Source organism: Pelophylax lessonae (assembly GCF_965119305.1).
Source record: "Pelophylax lessonae genome assembly, chromosome: 7".
Taxonomy (NCBI): Eukaryota; Metazoa; Chordata; class Amphibia; order Anura; family Ranidae; genus Pelophylax; species Pelophylax lessonae.
In genome coordinates, this window is record NC_138774.1 from 121,858,953 (window position 1) to 121,877,321 (window position 18,369).

Below are 18,369 nucleotides of genomic sequence, written 5' to 3' on the forward strand. Positions count from 1 at the left end.
CAAAGGGCACCTGCGCCTCCGTCACAGCTTTAGCTGCGTCCTCCATCTTCAGGGTCTTACGCACAGATACAATCAGTGCATCCACCAGCACCTTTTCGTGCGCGGTGACAGACATGGAAGAATCATCCTCACTATCGGAAGGTTCCAGGGGCGTGGTTGCAGACCCAGCAGGGTGACCCACATCAGCGGCGGTCGAATTAGATTCAGGATTTAATTAAACAGATGAGGCAGGGGAAGGCGGGGGCGCTTTTTAGCTAGCCCATTGCCCGCAAGCCACCTCCATCTTACAGGGACCCAGGAGGGAGACCAGGCCTTAAGGACAGATCCAAGCAGGATGGGGGGCCCTGGTAGGAGCCCCCACCAGGTACAACCCTCCCCCCTCCACATAATCCATCTTCCGGCGCCCTGCCCCCATCCCAGGGAAGTGACCAGACCGCCCAAATAGACCACTCAAATAGCCCCAGCGTGGGGGGGGGGGAGTAGGGGCAGGATAAGGAACTTGGCAAGAGGGGGTGCCTGTGGGAAGGAGGGGAACCTGAGCCTTCGACTGTCCCAAAGAGGGGCCCATGCCCACCCCAAAACTCTCCGGGGGGAGAGGGGGACATTTACTCACCATAACAGAAACCAGACGGGCACAGCTTCAGCAAGAACCCCTTTCCATCTAAATAGGGGGGCTGTCGGCCTGGAGGAACGCTGCGACTCGGGTTTAGACCCGGTTGTATAAGCCTTCACAAGGCGTTTAACTCGCAGCCACCGTCCAGTGGGGCTATGTCATGGCCGACCTAGCGCGGAGCTGAGGTCTGCGCATGCTGGTTGGCCAGACTGGGGTGACCACTGGATCTAGATTATCAAGCCTTGTCTGGTAAAACGCATAGGCTTAGGACATCATGCACAGCTCCCTCTAAATCTCGTGAGGGTTTGCCAGCAAGGGAGGAAGGGATTAGTCATAGGAGAGACAAAGAGAGCTGGAGGGGGCTGGATGAGGGCGGAGATAACAGAAGACTACAGATATCTATGAGCATTCGTCAAGAGAGAAGAGGAGAAATGTGCAGGCAAGCAGTGGGGTGTGTGTGTATCCAGGAAGTGAACAGGCAGCAGCTTCAGCCGCTCATAATTAAAATGGCTGCAGCCAGACTTCGTGGAGGGAGATTTCTGCAGCATATTTGGCAAGTACAGAATCACAGTATATATCAAATAATATGCAAAGTGGTTGGAAGGGAAGCATTAGAATGGCAAAGATGTTTTTATTACAAATTATGTGAGCAGACTGCAGTTGCTCTTTAAGAGCAAAATAGCAGTACCAAGTCTAATGTGCCGTAAACACGATCCGAAGCGGTCGTACGATAATCTAAAGCTTAGTATACAGCTTTCGAGAGCCAATCACATTTCTCCAGATATCTGATTGGAGAAGCAAGAAAATTTTTCTTGTACGATACCAGATTGTACAAATTTATTTTTAATTAGTACAGTCATCGTTCTAAAATACAATTAAAATATATTACAACACATTACATCACTTTCAAATTTTTACTCTGTTGTACAAGAATTTATGTAACTTTAACCACTTCCCACACCTCGACGTACCTGTACGTCAGCTTGAAGAAGTGGTTGTACTGGGGTGATGCCTGCAGCTAGAGGCATCACCCTGGTACTGTTTAGAGCCGGCGGTCAGCTTTCTTATGATAACAACCAATGCAGCTCAGCAGCCGTTCTGCCGTTATCATAAGGAGCAGGAGGGGACGTCACCCACCCTCCCACCACTCTGCCCGGGTCTCCCGTCCCACCGGGAGACCCGAGCGACCGGCTGGTACGTCCGCCGGCTGGTCAGAGTCCCGAACAAAGCCGGATTCAGCTTCGATTGGGTCTTTGATGAAGTAACCCAGAAGTGACGTTGGTATTTTAAGTATTTTAAATGCAAAGGAGGAATTTGGGGTCTTTTAGACTATTACTGTCAAAAGGGATGTTTACATTCAGATCAGATTTTTTTTTTTAAAAGAACAGTGAAAAAATAAATAAATTATTATTTTTTTTTTTTTTAAAGCACCCCATGTGTTCATGCACCAAAGACAACGCATACGTAAGTCGCACCAGTAGCAAATGTAAACAATGTTTAAATGACATATGTGAGGTATGGCCGCGAACGTCAGAGCAAGAGCAATATTTCTAGCAAAAGACCTCCTTTGTAACTCTAAACTGGTAACCGTTAAAAATCGCCAATGGAGATATTTAAGTATCGTAGTAGTTTGTCGCCATTCCACCATGTGCGCAATTTTGAACAGAAATATGTTAGGTATCTATTTACTCAGCGTGACATCATCTTTCACAATATACAAAAAAATTGGACTAACTTTAATGTTTCAGTTTTTTTAAATAAAGTGAAGTGTATTTTTTCCCAAAAAAATTGCGTTTGCGCAAATACCGTGTGACATAAAATGTTGCAAAAAACACCATTTTATTCCCCAGAGTTTTTGCTAAAAAATATATATATATAATGTTTGGGGGTTCTAAGTAATTATCTAGCAAAAAATACTGATTTTAACTTGTAAACAACATGTGTCAAAAATAGGCTTGGTCCTTAAGTGGTTGTTAACCACTTCCATACCGAGTCATGTAATATGACGTCGGCAAAGTGGTTGTGAGGATCCGGGCCGCCGTCATATGACGTCGCCCGGATCTCCCCTCTACTGCGCGCCCCCGGATCTCCCCTCTACTGCGCGCAGCGCGGCGATCGGGGGTGAGGCTCGTCCCTCGGACATAGCCCATCCCTGATCAAGGTAAACAGCCAATAGAAATTGGCTGTTTACCACGTGATCGGCTGTGTCAATCACAGCCGATCACATGAGCGGCTCCAGCACGAGCCGCTCGTTCTCTCTGCAATGCGCGCCCCCGGGGGCGCGCAGAGCAGCGATCGGGGACGAGTCGATCCCGATCTAGGTAAAGAGCCAATGAAATTGGCTCTTTACCACGTGACCGGCTGTGTCCAATCACAGCCGGTCACAAATGTCAACAGAGAACACGGTAACTAGCTGTCACCGTGTTCTCCTCCTCACACACTGATCCTGTGTGAGGAAGAGAGTGTGGTAACAGCTAGTTACCAATCATAGTGCACCCCAAACACACTGATTGCCCCCCCCCCCCAATAAAGAGCACCTGTCACTAGCCCATCAAAGTACCCGAGTACCTGTCACCAGCCCATCAGGTACTCAGATGACAGGTACTCGGGTACTCTGATGGGCTGGTGACAGGTACTCGGGTACTCTGATGGGCTGGTGACAGGTACTCGGGTACTCTGATGGGCTGGTGACAGGTACTCGGGTACTCTGATGACAGGTACTCGGGTACTCTGATGACAGGTACTCGGGTACTCTGATGACAGGTACTCGGGTACTCTGATGACAGGTACTCGGGTACTCTGATGGGCTGGTGACAGGTACTCGGGTACTCTGATGGGCTGGTGACAGGTATTCGGGTACTCTGATGACGGGTACTCGGGTACTCTGATGACGGGTACTCGGGTACTCTGATGACGGGTACTCGGGTACTCTGATGACGGGTACTCGGGTACTCTGATGACGGGTACTCGGGTACTCTGATGACGGGTACTCGGGTACTCTGATGACAGGTACTCGGGTACTCTGATGACAGGTACTCGGGTACTTTGAGTACCTGTCAACGGAGTACACGTCATCAGAGTACCTGAGTACCTGTCACCTACCCATCAGAGTACCCGAGTACCTTCCACCTGCTCATCAGAGTACCTGACGCCCATCACTACTCATCAGTACCTATCACGTATCAGTACTGATCATCAGTACCCATCAGTACAGTATCACCTATCAGTATCAGTACTACTCATCAGTACTTATCACCTGTCTGTCACCTGCCCATCAGAGTATCCGAGTACCTGTCACCTGCCTATCAGAGTACTCGAGTACCTGCCACCTGCTCATCAGTACCAGAGTACCTGTCACCTGCCCAAGAAAGTACCCGAGTACCTATCACCCTTCATACAGCCATCATGTCCAAGTCCAAAAAGGTTTATATACGTCCTCCGTTTAAACCTAAATACCGGTGTTATGGCAGCAGATAGCTGCCATAACCCTGGTATTTTTTTAAACGGTGGACGGTTGGCTTTCCGATAAGGGTGGTCCCAGTGGCGGATTCGCCGTGGGATCACCCTTCCGGGATGGCGGAAGAGGCGCCCCCCCCCCCTCCCGCCACGTTCCGGTCCTTTTCCCCGCTTACCGGACCCGCCGGCAGCGGGGAAAACGATCCGGTTACAGATCCTCACAGACAGGATGTCGAGTGAGGGCAAGCTTGCCCTCACTTGACTCTATGGTCTTGGAGGACCGGAGCTACGGAAAATGTTGTTGCCTAGCAACCAGTTTAAAGGTCCTTTTTTTTTTTTTTTTTCATTTTATATAATAATTTTTTTTTTTTTTTTTTTTTCTATCTTTTAGTGTACTTGTGAGATCTGAGGACTTTTTGACCCCAGATCTCACAAAAAAGAGGTCCTGTCGTGCCTATTTCTATTACGAGGAATGTTTACATTCCTTTTAATAGAAATAAAAATGATCAATTTTTTTTTTTTTTTTTTAACGGTGTAAAAATAAAAAATAAAATAAATAGTAAAAAAAAAAAAAATTAAAGCGCCCTGTCCCCGTGAGCTCGCGCGCAGAAGCGAACGCATACAGAAACCCCGCCCACATATGTAAACGGTGTTCAAACCACACATGTGAGGTATTGCCGCGATCGTTAGAGCAAGGGGAATAATTTGAGCCCTAGACCTCCTCTGTAACTCAAAGATGGCAACCTGTAGAAATTTTTAAATTGTCGCCTATGGGGATTTTTAAGTACCAAAGTTTGTCGCCATTCCGTGAGCGTGCGCAATTTTGAAACATGACATGTTGGGTATCTATTTACTCGGCGTAACATTATCTTTCACATTATGGAAAAAAAATTGGGCTAACTTTACTGGTTTCTTATTTTTTAATTTAAAAAAGTGAATTTTTTCCAAAAAAATTGCGTTTGGAAGACCTGTGCGCAAATACGGTGTGATAAGTGATAAAAAATATTGCAATAATCTCCATTTTATTCTCTAGGGTCTCTGCTAAAAAAAAAATATATAATGTTTGGGGGTTCTAAGCAGTTTTCTAGCAAAACAACTGATTTTAGCTTGTAAACACCAAATGTCAAAAATAGGCCTAGGCAAGTGGCTAGGATGCATGATGGTGCGCCTTGGATGTTAGGCCCCTCTATATGGCTAGGCTGTGAAAAAGTCTCACACATGTGGTATTGCCATACTCAGGAGGAGTGGCAGAATGCATTTTGGGGTGTCATTTTTGCTATGTACATGCTATGTGTTAGGAATATCCTATAAATTGACAACTTTGTGTAAAAAAAAAAAAAGTTTTCAGTTTTTTCCCACATTTTCCAAAAACCTGTGGAAAAAAGGATATGCTCAAACGACCCATAATGCCTCATAGAATATACGTTGGAGTGTTTGCTTTCCAAAATGGGGTCATTTTGTGGACTTTTCCATTGTATTGGTGCTCTAGGGCCTTGAAAAGTGTGATAGGTAGTAATAAAGTTTTATGTGTATTTATGCTCGTAGAACGCCTGAAGGTGCTTCTTGGACGTGGAGTCTCTTTTTGTGGCCAGGCTGTGTAAAAGTCTCACACATGTGGTATCGCCATACTCGGAAGGAGTAGCAGAATGTATTTTTTGCTGTGTACATGCTATGTGTTAGAAATAGCTTATAAATTGACAACTTTGTGGGGAAAAAAAGAAAAAAAAAATTTTTTCTTCATTTTCCCAAGAATTGTGGAAAAAAATTACAACTTCAAAAAACCCACCATGCCTCTTACTAAATACCTTGGACTGTCTACTTTACAAAAAGGGGTCATTTGGGCGGTATTTGTACTGTCCTGACATTTCAGGGCCTCAAGAAAGGAGATAGGCCGTCAGTACATCTGGTGTGATCAATTTTCAGTAATTGGTACCATAGCTTCTAGACTCAATAACTTTCACACAGACTAAATAATATACACTAATTTGGGTTAATTTTACCAGAGACATGTAGCATTATACATTTTGGCCCAAATGTATGAAGAAAAATTAATTTTTTGCAAAATTTTATAATTGAAACTAAAAAAAGTGTTTTTTTTTTTTTTAATTTTTGCTCTTTTTTTGCATATATCACGAAAAAAAAAAAACCCCAGTTGTGATCAAATACCACCAAAAGAAAGCTCTATTTGTGTGAAAAAAATGATAAAAATTTTGTTTGGTTACAGTGTAGCATGACTGAGCAATTGTCATTCAAAGTGTGAGAGTGCTGAAAGCTGAAAATTGGTCTGGGCAGGAAGGGTGTCTAACTGCTCTGTATGGAAGCGGTTAAGTAAACTCTTATTTTCGATATGCGACTAGCATGCAAAGAAAAATGGACGATTTGTCGTCCAATATTTGGATTGTGTGTACAAGCCATAAGGATGAACAGTAATAAGCACTTTAATGGATGGTGGTTGATCTTACAATTTATGAGTGGAGGAAAGGGGGGAGGGGCTCAGCTATTACAGTATAATGTATATTTTGGATTAAGTGGGGGGTAGGATGTCAATTGAATGATTACTGGTTATTAAGCTGGCAAGATACCATTAGGTGCATTGGAAGTATTGTACTATAGATTGTTTGGTATCTGTAGGCAAGATTGGAATGAAAGATTCCCAGACATCACAGAATTTTTTACCGGTAAAAACATAGCAAAATTTGTTCATAAACATAGTTCAAGTAGATCCACTTTTGTAGAATGGCTTTTCATTCTATGTGGGATAGGATGTTTTCACTGTAGTATGCAAGTACGTACTCCATTGAAGATATTTATCCTCCACCTTCCTGTCCACATTTTTATCTATTAGCACTTTTAACATACATGGTTGTAATACAGGTTTCCCAAAATAGTGAACTAACAAATTACAACGTGAAATGTATCCAAATATCAGACAAATGTCCTCAGTGTTGGTTAGCTTATTTTTTCTTAAAGAAGAAGTATAGCCAAAGCCTTTTTAGCTGTACTTCTTCTATGGATCACAGGAGTGCAGTTCGTTCTGCACTCCTGTGACTCGTTTTCAGCAGACAGCGAGCTAAAGCCCGCTTTTGGCTGATGTCACAGTGTCAATCTAGGCTTGGGAAAGATCCTGACTTTACAGTCGGGATCCATCCAGATGCCTGGACCGCCACCTGGCTCAGCCTCCCAGTGATTCGCACAGTCCAGTGCTCCGGTGAGTGCGGGAGGGGCAGAGCAGAGAGCGGTCTTTGATTTCTTAGTTCTCAGTCTGTAGCAAGTGGGGGCCAGATGCAGCATCGGACCAATACTGCATCTACCTAAATAGAATTTAGGTAGATGCAGTATTGGGACTAATCTTGTTCAATTTATTCATAAACAGCATTGATGACGGGATCATTAATTCTATATCGGTTTTTGCAGATGACACAAAATTGGACAGGGCAATAACTGCACAGCATGAGGCAGATATCCTACAGAATGACCTGAACAAAATAACAGAGTGGGCAACGACATGGCAAATGAGGTTTAATGTGCAGAAGTGTAAGGTTTTGCACTTGGGGACTAGAAACATAAAAGCACAATACACTTTAGGGGGGGGAACCTTTGAGGGAATCAAAAATGGGGAAAGATCTGGGAGTCTTGGTAGAGGATAGACTAAGCAATAGCATGCAATGTCAAGCGGCAGCTGCCAAAGCCGGCAGATTATTAGCATGCATAAAGAAAGGGATGTATTCCAGAGATAAAACTATAATGCTACCACTTTACATAACTCTGGTCTGACCGTATCTGGAGTATTCTGTCCAGTTCTGGTCGCCAGTCATCATTAGGGATGTGTTGGAGCTGGAGAGAGTCCAGAGAAGGGCAATTAAACGAATAAGGCGATTGGAGGATCTTAATTATGAAGAGCGCCTACAATCGCTTAATTTATTCTCCCTGGAGAAGAGACGCCTGAGAGGGGACATGATAGCAATTTATAAATACCTCAATGGTGATCTCAGCATAGAAAAAAAGCTATTCAGTCGCAAGGATTGCATGAGGACTCAAGGGCATACAATGTGATTAGAGGACAAGCATTTTGACCTCAGGCAAGGCAGGGGGTTCTTTACTGTTAGGGCTACAAGATTGTGGAATTCTCTACCACAAGAGGTAGTTTCTGCGGGAAGTATGGCTACTTTCAAAAGACTCTTGGACGTACATCTCAAGGATCAGAACATTAAGGGGTATGAGAGATGATTACGGCCACGCGCACCTACATACGTTGAACTGGATGGACTATTGTCTTTATTCAACCTCAACTACTATGTAACTATGTAAGAATTTAGTCTTTTTCAAGAATCCAAAACTTCTATCTTTTTAGGTGATATTGAAGCTTCTGATTTTTTTTTTTTTTTTATTATTAAAATAACAAATGTGTCATACTTACCTGCTCTTTGCAATGTTTTTTGCACAGAGCAGCCCCGATCCTCCTCTTCTCGTGTCCCCAGCCAGCACTCCTGGCTCCTCCCACCAGCTGGGTGTCCCCATAGAAAGCTGCTTTCTATGGGGCCACTCATGCGGACTCGTTCCCAAGCTGTCTGGTCTGTGTTTATGGACACAGACAAAGGGACTCAGCCCTGCCCCCGCTCACCCCTCCTCATAGACTTTGATTTACAGAAGCAGAAGCGAATGGCTTCTGATGCTGTCAATCTGTCCCATGGGGAGAGAAATAGCTGGGAGAGCCCTTGCTCTTGTGCATATCGCTGGATCAAGATTGGGCTCAGGCAAGTTTAATGGGGGGGGGGGGGTTGGGGGGGATCCTCTGCAACAGAAGGTTTTGCACCTTAATTAATAGAATTAATTAAGGTAAAAAAGCCTTAAAGTGGTTGTTAACCTGAAAAATCTAAATTAAAATGAGCGGTCTACCTCACACAGCAGAGCAGCAGTAGTCATCTATCCCCAGTCTGGTTAAGAAAGGAGCAGCCAGTGGTCTGAAATTCTCTCCACTTTCCTGCAGTGCAAATAACCGACACAAAAAAATTGTGTAGCCACACCCCTCTCCTGTGACTGACAGACAAAGAAGCAGTCTCATGCACAAGCATGAGAGAAGGGGGTGTGTGTCCTGCAGCCATTCACACAGCTCTTCAACACAGATCACTCCCCCCCACACCTCCCCCGGGATTGGCTGTTAGGCACCTGAGCATTGTGGGACTGGATCGCCCACTGGTCGGAACCCATGAGGGGGCCTGGCTAGCCGACCGAGGTTCGCGCTGTCCCACCATGAGCTTGGAGATTTGCAGGAGCACCAGTGAGGGGTTGAGCAACAGTGCGTGTGCTAGAAATCTGCTGTACACGCTGCTATTCCAAGACAAGGAAATTTGTGGGGGCATGTACAGCTGGGAGGGTAGTCCAGTGACATCACAACTCTGCCTCCCAAGCTCTGAGCCGTCAACAAGCCCCCGTAAAAGATATTCAGCTGGGTGTAACAGGAATACATAGTGGTCTAACAAGGTACAAATAATGCAATTTACTTATTATCCTACAGACTGCAAACATCTGTAAGTCTTCAATAATTATGGCACATGGGGTTTACAACCAATTTAGGCCTTTGTCCCAGCTTTCACGAACATTCTCCAAAAGGACATTTAATAATTAAAGATTACCCATGGGACCAAGTCATAAGAACTGAAGGAAAGGAAAGTGCTCTGTTTTCCAAAGCTACCAATCACCTTCTAAATGTCATCTTTTACCAGAAATAACAGAAAGCATCTTACACTTTTTTCCCCCTGCAGTATTAAAAACCAGCTCTGTTATTCCTCCATTCTTACCAGACTTTGACGATTCACCACAGTAGTGCTGTTTCTACGAGCTCTGGATCCGTAAGGCTGAAATACCTGGCAGTGATCACTGCAAAACAGAAAGTAGGTTACATTGACCACTTTCTTGAAAACAATGTATCTGCTATTAGCCAATTTGTAGAGCTGTAGGTGCCAGTGTTATTCTTGCTTCAATACGTTGCTAGTCAATAGGACAAGCATGCAGCTATTAAAGCTGAGACTCCTTATATATTTATCTGTTCTAGGGTAGAAGATCACTAAGTAGGAAAAACAGGGCAGCCCCCAAAGCTTATACTTTTACCAACAAGCCAGCACCCCATCCCTATCATGACAGAATCTGTTTAAAGGGCAATTTCCATTTATACCATTTTCTATACGATACAAAAATGTGATAAAACCACCACTTTGAAATGTGTAAGTTGATATGCAAATGAAGTGTTAGCGTGAATCTGCATTTGTTACTAATGCCTATCTTTCCCAAACATCACTGCCAAGCTCATCAACTGCCATTCCTCCATTCAGTGAGATTGCCTCAGAGGCCTTTAAGGAAAAAGAGTTTGAATTTCAGATACAGGATATGTCATTTTGTCTCTAATGCTGTGAATACTCCCTAAAACAAATCCATAGTTTCATAGTTCAGAATCCGCACTAAGGCAAGCCATACATTATACATTTTGTATGTGTGTCGATTTCCCCATCCACATATTCGAGGTGGATGGGGGAAATCACTCCCACTATCGTGTTCTGCCAGCAGGGAGCCTTCCTCGTCAGCAGAATACAATGATCAGTGTTGCCGATTAGAGATAGTGGCACTGATCATTCAGGAAAAACCTGACAGGCTGGCTGTACACAAGTTCAATAGGTTGACTTGTGTACAACCAGCCTACCTTTACATGGATCGAAAATTCATCCAGTTCCTGCTGTAACGGCCAAATGACGATCCATGTAGGGTTGGCATAACAGGATGTAGATTGGCAGGCAGCCTGTACAAAATGCTCTTACATCAGGAAAGTTAGAGTTTGCTTGTCCAATGATAATGTTTGTTGCTCTCAAGTCACAACCTTGGAAGAGAAGAGGGGAAAAAACACTGAAGACTTCAAGAACATCCCTGTATCCTTTCTTCCCTTCTTGGGGGATAACATAAGAGGACTAGATGTTAAAGATGAACTCTAGGTTTGATTTAACTTTAATAGTTTGGATTAGCTGCTCCAACCAAACTATTTTTTGTTTTTACTAACAGATGCACTCATTGCAAGTGCTGTATGAATCGTGTGTAGCATCAGCTACTTATAGTATACAGTGTGGTGTTCCAACATTGGTATGGGGACTTCCTGTCCCATTCCTGGACCGAAATAGAGTTGGGTTGAGCGATGTCCAGTCATTCACAGGAAGCTTTATATTTTATGAATGAATACAAGGCCTCCTCCTAGGAATGGCAAATCAGTGGAAGCTTTCTATGAATGGCTGATCAGCGCTCAGCCCAACTCGATTTAGTTTCAGTAATTCAGTATGCAGCGCTGTGTTCTGGCAGCGATACGCAATTTAGTCCCTGCACTGCTGCCAGAACACTTTGCTGTATACTACATAGTTATAAACCAATGCTCACAATGGGCACATCTGTTAGTGAAGGATACAGTTCGTTTGGACCAACTTGGACCAAACAAACTAAAGTTAAATCAGACCTGGAGTGGGGCTATAACATTGAACAGGCAAATAAACCCCTTGGAATCAAGTTCATCGGCGGTCTGCAGGACAGAACCTGGTGGCCCTGATTGATATGACTTGATCCAACATGAAGTCTTATTACCCAATCTGTGGCGATATAAGAAAATGGATCATGTAACTGAGTGACAAAGCTGTATTCAAAAGGATTTCCCCACTGTCAATATATTAGATTATACAGTATATACTGAGATTATCTCCTATTTTGCTGTTGCTGCCCACACTGTATTCATTTACTTTAGTGGATGTGGGGAAACTCATTACAAAGTGCTGTGCAACAACCTCTCCCTCCGTGTTTCTTATATGTGAATAATATTTAAATAAAAAAAAAAAACTCATATACAAACAATGTTGTCAAAATCTTTTCCCATACAATCTAGAAATAAATATATATATATATATATTTATATTTATATTAGGGATCGACCGATTATCGGCAAAGTTGATATATCGAGGGCCGATATACACTTTTCCCGATATATCGGAATCGGCCCCAGAGGTTACCGATATTTCGGGAAAGTGCTTGTACCGGAGTGATGCCTGCAGCTAGAGGCATCACCCCGGTACTGGCGTCCATAGCTGACAGTCGACTGTCTTGTAATGACAACCGATGTGGCCGAGAAGCCGCTCGGCTGTCATTACAAGGAGCGGGTCGCCTGGGTCTCCTGTCCCACCGGGAGACCCGAGCAACCAGCCGGCACAGTCGCCACATTCGGCTCTGATCGGGTCTCAATGCAAAAACCTGGAAGTGATGTCATGAGTGACATCACTTCCGGGTACTGTCGGGCACCGGATTTAAAAAAATTACAGTATTCAAAACAGCCAAACTTGGAGTTTTGAATGCTTTTAAGTGCAGAGGAGGGGTTTGGGGTCTTTTAGACCCCCAGATCCCTCCACAAAAGTACCTGTCAAAAAAAAAATAAAAAAAACATTTTTTTTTTGAATTTACAAAAGTATTGGCCGATACCGATATGCATTGGCCAAAATATCGGTATCATCAAAGAAAAAACGATATCAGTCGATCACTAATACATATATATATATATATATATATATATATATATATATATATATATATATATATATATATACACACACACACACACACACACAATCCCCAGCAATAGTAAGTGCATTAATATAATAGAGCACTTGTTATAAAGTCTATTAGTAATTAGTAAACAATATGATGTTGATTTACCAAAACTGGAGTGCGCAAAATCTGGTGTAGCTCTGCATAGAAACCAATCAGCTGCTAGTTTTTTTTTTTTTTTTTGTCAAAGCTTGAACAAGCTAAAGTTAGAAGCTGATTGGCTACCACGCACAGCTACACTAGATTTTGCACGCTCCAGTATTATTGAATCAACCCCTATGTGTTGACATGCAATGGTGCCCAGTGAATTCCACCACCTTTCACACTGCGTACTCCCCTTAGCAGACTGATCTATTTTGTAAGAATAGGTTACCATGTGCATTCCCCTTCAAGGGGTCTCATACAGCACTTCCAGATGTTTACAGTCCCCTCTTCATCAATATCAATGCTTTCTCCACTGGCTCCTCCACTCAAAAAAGGAAAAACTTGCAAAGTGTTATACCAACATACAAATAAACACTTTAATAAAAACTAAAAAATATTACACTCACAAATAAAGTGCATTATAAACCACAGTGCACCACTTAGAAGCCATACAAATAATCCAGGTACATATCCCTTTAAGGCTAAGACCACAGCATCACTTTAACCAGCAATCTGACAGCGACTTTCAGGAAGCCGTGATGACATCATTTCAAAGTCCCGTGCCTGTGACGAAACATGCGAGGTGGAGCCTAGTGACGTCATCATCTTAAGGGTACTTCGATTATTTATAAGGCTTCTAAAATGGTTCAATGCTGTTTCTAATGTACTTTAAGTTTTTTTTTTTTTTTTTAACTAATGAGTTTATTGTATGTTGGTACAACACTATGCAAGTTTTTCTTTGAGTGAAGGAGCCAGTGAAGAAAGCATCGATACTGCTGAGAACTTTAGTGGGATTGATAAAGAGGGGACTGGGTTGGAGAAACCACATGTGACCTATTCTTACACAAAAGGTCAATCTGCTGAGCTGAGCGCACAGTGTGACAGGTGATGAAATTCACTGGGAAACAGCGCATGTGAAGGAGCTAGGACGACACTACACTCACCGGCCACTTCATTAGGTACACCTGTTCAGTTGGTAACACAATATGCTAATAAGCCAATCACATGGCAGCAACTTAATGCATTTAGCCATCTAGACGTGGTGAAGACAACTTGCTGAAGTTCAAATCGAGCATCAGAATGGGGAAGAAAAGGGAATTTAAGTGACTTGGAACGTGGCATTGTTGTTGGTGCCACATGGGCTGATCTGAGTATTTCAAAAACTGCTGATCTACTGGGATTTTCACACACAACCATCTCTAGGGTTTACAGAGAAATTATTAAAAAAAAAAATATCCAGTGAGCGGCAGTTGAGTGGACGAAAATGCCTTATTGATGTCAGAGGTCAGAGGAGAATAGGCAGACTGGTTTCAGATGATAGAAAGGCAACAGTAACTCAAATAACCACTCGTTACAACCAAGGTATGCAAAAAAACATCTCTGAATGCACAACACATGGAACCTTGAAGCAGATGGGCTACAGCAGCAGAAGACCACACCAGGTGCCACTCCTGTCAGTTCTAAGAATAGGAAACTGAGGCTACAATTCGCATGGGCTCAGCAAAATTGGACAACAGAAAATTGTTGCCTGGTGTGATGAGTCCCGATTTCAGCTGCGATATTCAGATGGTAGGGTCAGAATTTGGCGTAAACATGAAAGCATGGATCCATCCTGCCTTGTATCAACGGTTTAGGCTGGTGGTGATGGCGTAATGGTGTGGAGAATATGTTCTTTGACCACTTTGGGCCCCTTACTATCAATTGAGCATCGTTTAAACGCCACGGCCTACCCGAGTATTGTTGCTGACCATGTCCATCCCTTTATGACTACAGTGTACCCATCTTCTAGGGACTACTTCCAGCAGGATAACACACCATGTCACAAAGCTCAAATCATCCCACCACTGGTTTCTTGAACATGACAATGAGGTCACTGTACTTCAATGGCCTTCACTGTCACCAGATCTCAATCCAATAGAGCACCTTTGGGATGTGGTGGAATGGGAAATTTGCATCATGGATGTGCAGACGACAAATCTGCAGCAACTGCGTGATGCTATCATGTCAATATGGACCAAAATCTCTGAGGAATGTTTCCAACACCTTGTTGAATCTATGCCATGAAGAATGAAGGCAGTTCTGAAGGCAAAAGGGGGTCCAACCCGGTACTAGCAAGGTGTACCTAAGAAAGTGGCAGGTAAGTGTATATAGAGTGATTTAACTCTAAGGACATTGTTTTGAAGCACATATTATTTGAAGTATTAATGCAGATATAGGAATATTGGAATACATATTGTTTACTAATAGACTTTATAATAAGTGGTGTATTAACCACTTGACCTCCGGAAGACTTACTGCCCTTCATGACTAGGCCATTTGTTGAGACACGGCACTGCGTTACTTTAACTGACAATTGCACGGTCAAGCAACGCTGTACACCAAAAAATGTATGTCCTTTTTTTCCCACAAATAGAGCTTTCTTTTGGTGGCATTTGATCACCTCTATGGGTTTTTTTTTTTTTTTTTTTGCGCTATAAACAAAAAAAAGACAATTTTTTTAAAAAAGCAATATTTTTTATTTTCTGCTATAAAACATATCCAATAAAAATAATTTGAAATAAAATCAAAATGTCTTCATAAATTTAGGCCAATATGTATTCTGCTACATATTTTTGGTAAAACAAAAATCCCAATAAGCGTATATTGATTGGTTTGCGCAAAAGTTATAGTGTCTACAAACAATGGGATATTTTTATTTATTTTTTACTAGTAACAGTGGCGATCAGTGACTTATAGCGGGACTGGGATATTGCGGCGGACATGGACACTAACTGACACTTTTTGGGGACCGGTGCTAAAAAAATATGCACAGTCACTATACTAATGACACTGGCTAGGAAGGGGTTACCATCAGGGGCGATCAAAGGGTTAACTGTGTGCCTAGCCAGTGTTTTACTATACTGTGTGAGGTGCTTTTACTAGGGGGGAAGAGAGATGGAATTTATTTATTTACACATTTCCTCCCTTCCCTCCTGTCAGAGCAGCAATCTGCCTTGTTTACGTCGGCAGATCGCAGTTCTGGCTCTGGCTCTCTGCCTGATGATCAGAGGATGTCGGAGGACATTGGGTCCCATGCACCCGCTGATCGGCTTCCACTGTGTGTAATCTACTAAAGGGTGGACCTTAAGTGGGTAATATTTATCACTGTGATTATTGCTGGGGATAACACACATTAGGGCTGCACGATATTGGGGAAAAAAGTACATTGCGATATTTGGTTTTCAACTATATATATATCGCGATATTTCTCTGGGTGGAATGCAGAAGACACTGAAAGTGTGGATTAGGCAGAGTCGGGACTCACAGTGGTAATAGGAAGTAGAAGAAGTTAGAACACAGCCCGACATGAGTGGAGCAGCCACAGCTCCTCACTGTTGTCCTGTCTGGAGCTCAGGATCAGATGGTGACCCGTCAGGCACAGGGTCCCGCCCACTGGTGGGTGGAAGGGTCGGTACAGGACCACCTTGTCCACCCGGGGGGTTTTGATCAGCTCTGCAAACTCCATAGCGGACACCGGAGGATCCCCGTCACTGTCCTCTCATCACCAGTACTACACATGACACATCGCTCCCCCTCCCTCACCGGAGACGAGTTTCCCCTTGCTTTCGGCTGTGATCCCAGCTCTGCCTCTAGTCTCCAGCCGACCATTACTCCGCCTTGCTCCGCCCATTGTCTCTCCATTGACTCTATTTACAACACATTACAGCCTGATCCCGGCCCAGTGCATGCCCCCGATGCAGCCAGGAGAGACAATGGGTGGAGCAGGGCAGAGTAATGGTTGGCTGGAGACTAGAGGCAGAGCTGGGAGAGCTGGATTGCATCGGGCTGGAGGGGCGGAGTTCCGATCACAGCGGAAAGCAAGTGTCGGCTGCCTGCACAATATTGTGTCTTCGGCGATATGAATATCGCCCACGCCCGCAGAACGATAGTCGATATCACACCGACTATCGTTCAGCCCTAATACACATTATATATTCTAAAGCAGAGTTCCTCAACCAGGGTTCCTTCAGCAATTTCTGCCTCTCAGATAAGTTCCCATTGACACCACTCTCTAGCTTTCTGTAAGGGGGTAATTTTTCCCAATGACCACAAGTGTAAGGCGTATTCTTCCTATTGACTATCACACTAATGTATCATGAGTTGTAGATTTAGAGATTTAAGCAGGGGCTCCCTCCCGGAAAGATATTATAAGAGTTCCTCTGCGTTAAAAAAAAAAAAAGGTTGAGAAAGGTTGTTGTTGTTGTTCTAGATCAGCCTTTCTCAACCATTTCAACACAGAGGAACCCTTGAAATACATTTCTGGTCTCAGGGAACCCCTGCTAAAAATTTAAAATCTACAACTCATGACACATTAGTGTGACAGTTAGTGGGAAGAATTCTCTTTACTCTTGTCATCATTGGGAAGAATTACCACCTTAGCTTAAAGGAACAATGGTGTCATTGGAAACTTATTTGAGAGGCAGAGACAGAAAATGACCCATTTGCTATATTAAGGTTCCCCCTTTTTTTATCAGCAGCAGCTTGTAATTATTTATAGATATTTATCTCCTAAGCGCAGGCACTTGCCTTTTAATTTAAGAAATTGCCCATTGCTCAAGGAACTCCTAGCAACCTCAGGAGGAACCCTAGGGCTCCACAGAACCCTGGTTGAGAAACCCTGTTCTAGTGTATGGAAAAAGATTTTGACAATATTGATTGCATACAAAGTTTATTATATTATTATTCACACAGAAAGAAAAACAGGGCAAAAGGTTGTTGTGCGGCACTTTATATTAATATACTACACATGCAGATTAAAGAGGTTGTAAACCTCCCAAAAATAAAAAATAAAAACCTGAAAGTCAAAGACATAATGAGCGATTATATATATATGATATGCAATGCATACTAGCTCATTATGAAATACTTACCTTAAAACAAAGCTCCCACAGCGCCGCCTGCACAACACTCATATGGCCGACATGTTAACCCGTCTTCCTTCCGGGTTCGCGTCCTCCGGCCGTCTGATTGGCCAGAGCCACGATAATGTCACTCCCGCGCATGTGCACGGGAGCTGCTGTTCACGGCACAGGGCTCTGAAGGAACGGCAAGGGCGGCCATTCCTTCAGAGCACATGCGCCAGTGGTGTCACTGGCTGCATGCAAAATAAATATCTCCTAAACGGTGCATGTTTAGGAGATATTTACAATACCTATAGGTAAGCCTTATCATAAGCTTACCTATAAGTACAAGGCATAGAAGAAGTTTTACTTCCTCTTTAAAGCTTTCCTAATACAGAAAAACCTTGTTCTGCTCAATCTGCCTTCCCATTCACATGCAGGAGGTATATAAACTCTGAGGAGGAGTTTGTTACTGTGGCAATATAGAATAAACTTGGTCGCCAATTGTTAAACTGTGCCACTTTCCTTTTGAACATGTTTTTAGTTATTACATTGTGTAAGCATTTTTCCTTTTATATTTCTTGTTACTAGGAAAAGTCATTTTAAAGATTAAAACATCTGTAATGCACACATCACACCTCCTTTGTTCCTGTA

The 18,369-nt window shown here is 43.3% G+C and overlaps 1 protein-coding gene across 3 annotated transcripts in view; it reads right to left on the reverse strand.

Moving 5' to 3' along the window:
• The window catches only part of PABIR2 (PABIR family member 2), a 156,226-nt gene that overhangs the window by 90,405 nt on the left and 47,452 nt on the right, over positions 1-18,369 (reverse strand). For all 3 annotated transcript variants that reach the window (XM_082263313.1, XM_082263314.1, XM_082263312.1), the window contains exon 2: positions 9,868-9,946. In XM_082263313.1, the coding sequence (XP_082119439.1) occupies positions 9,868-9,946 (79 nt within the window). The remainder of the gene's footprint in view (positions 1-9,867; positions 9,947-18,369) is intronic.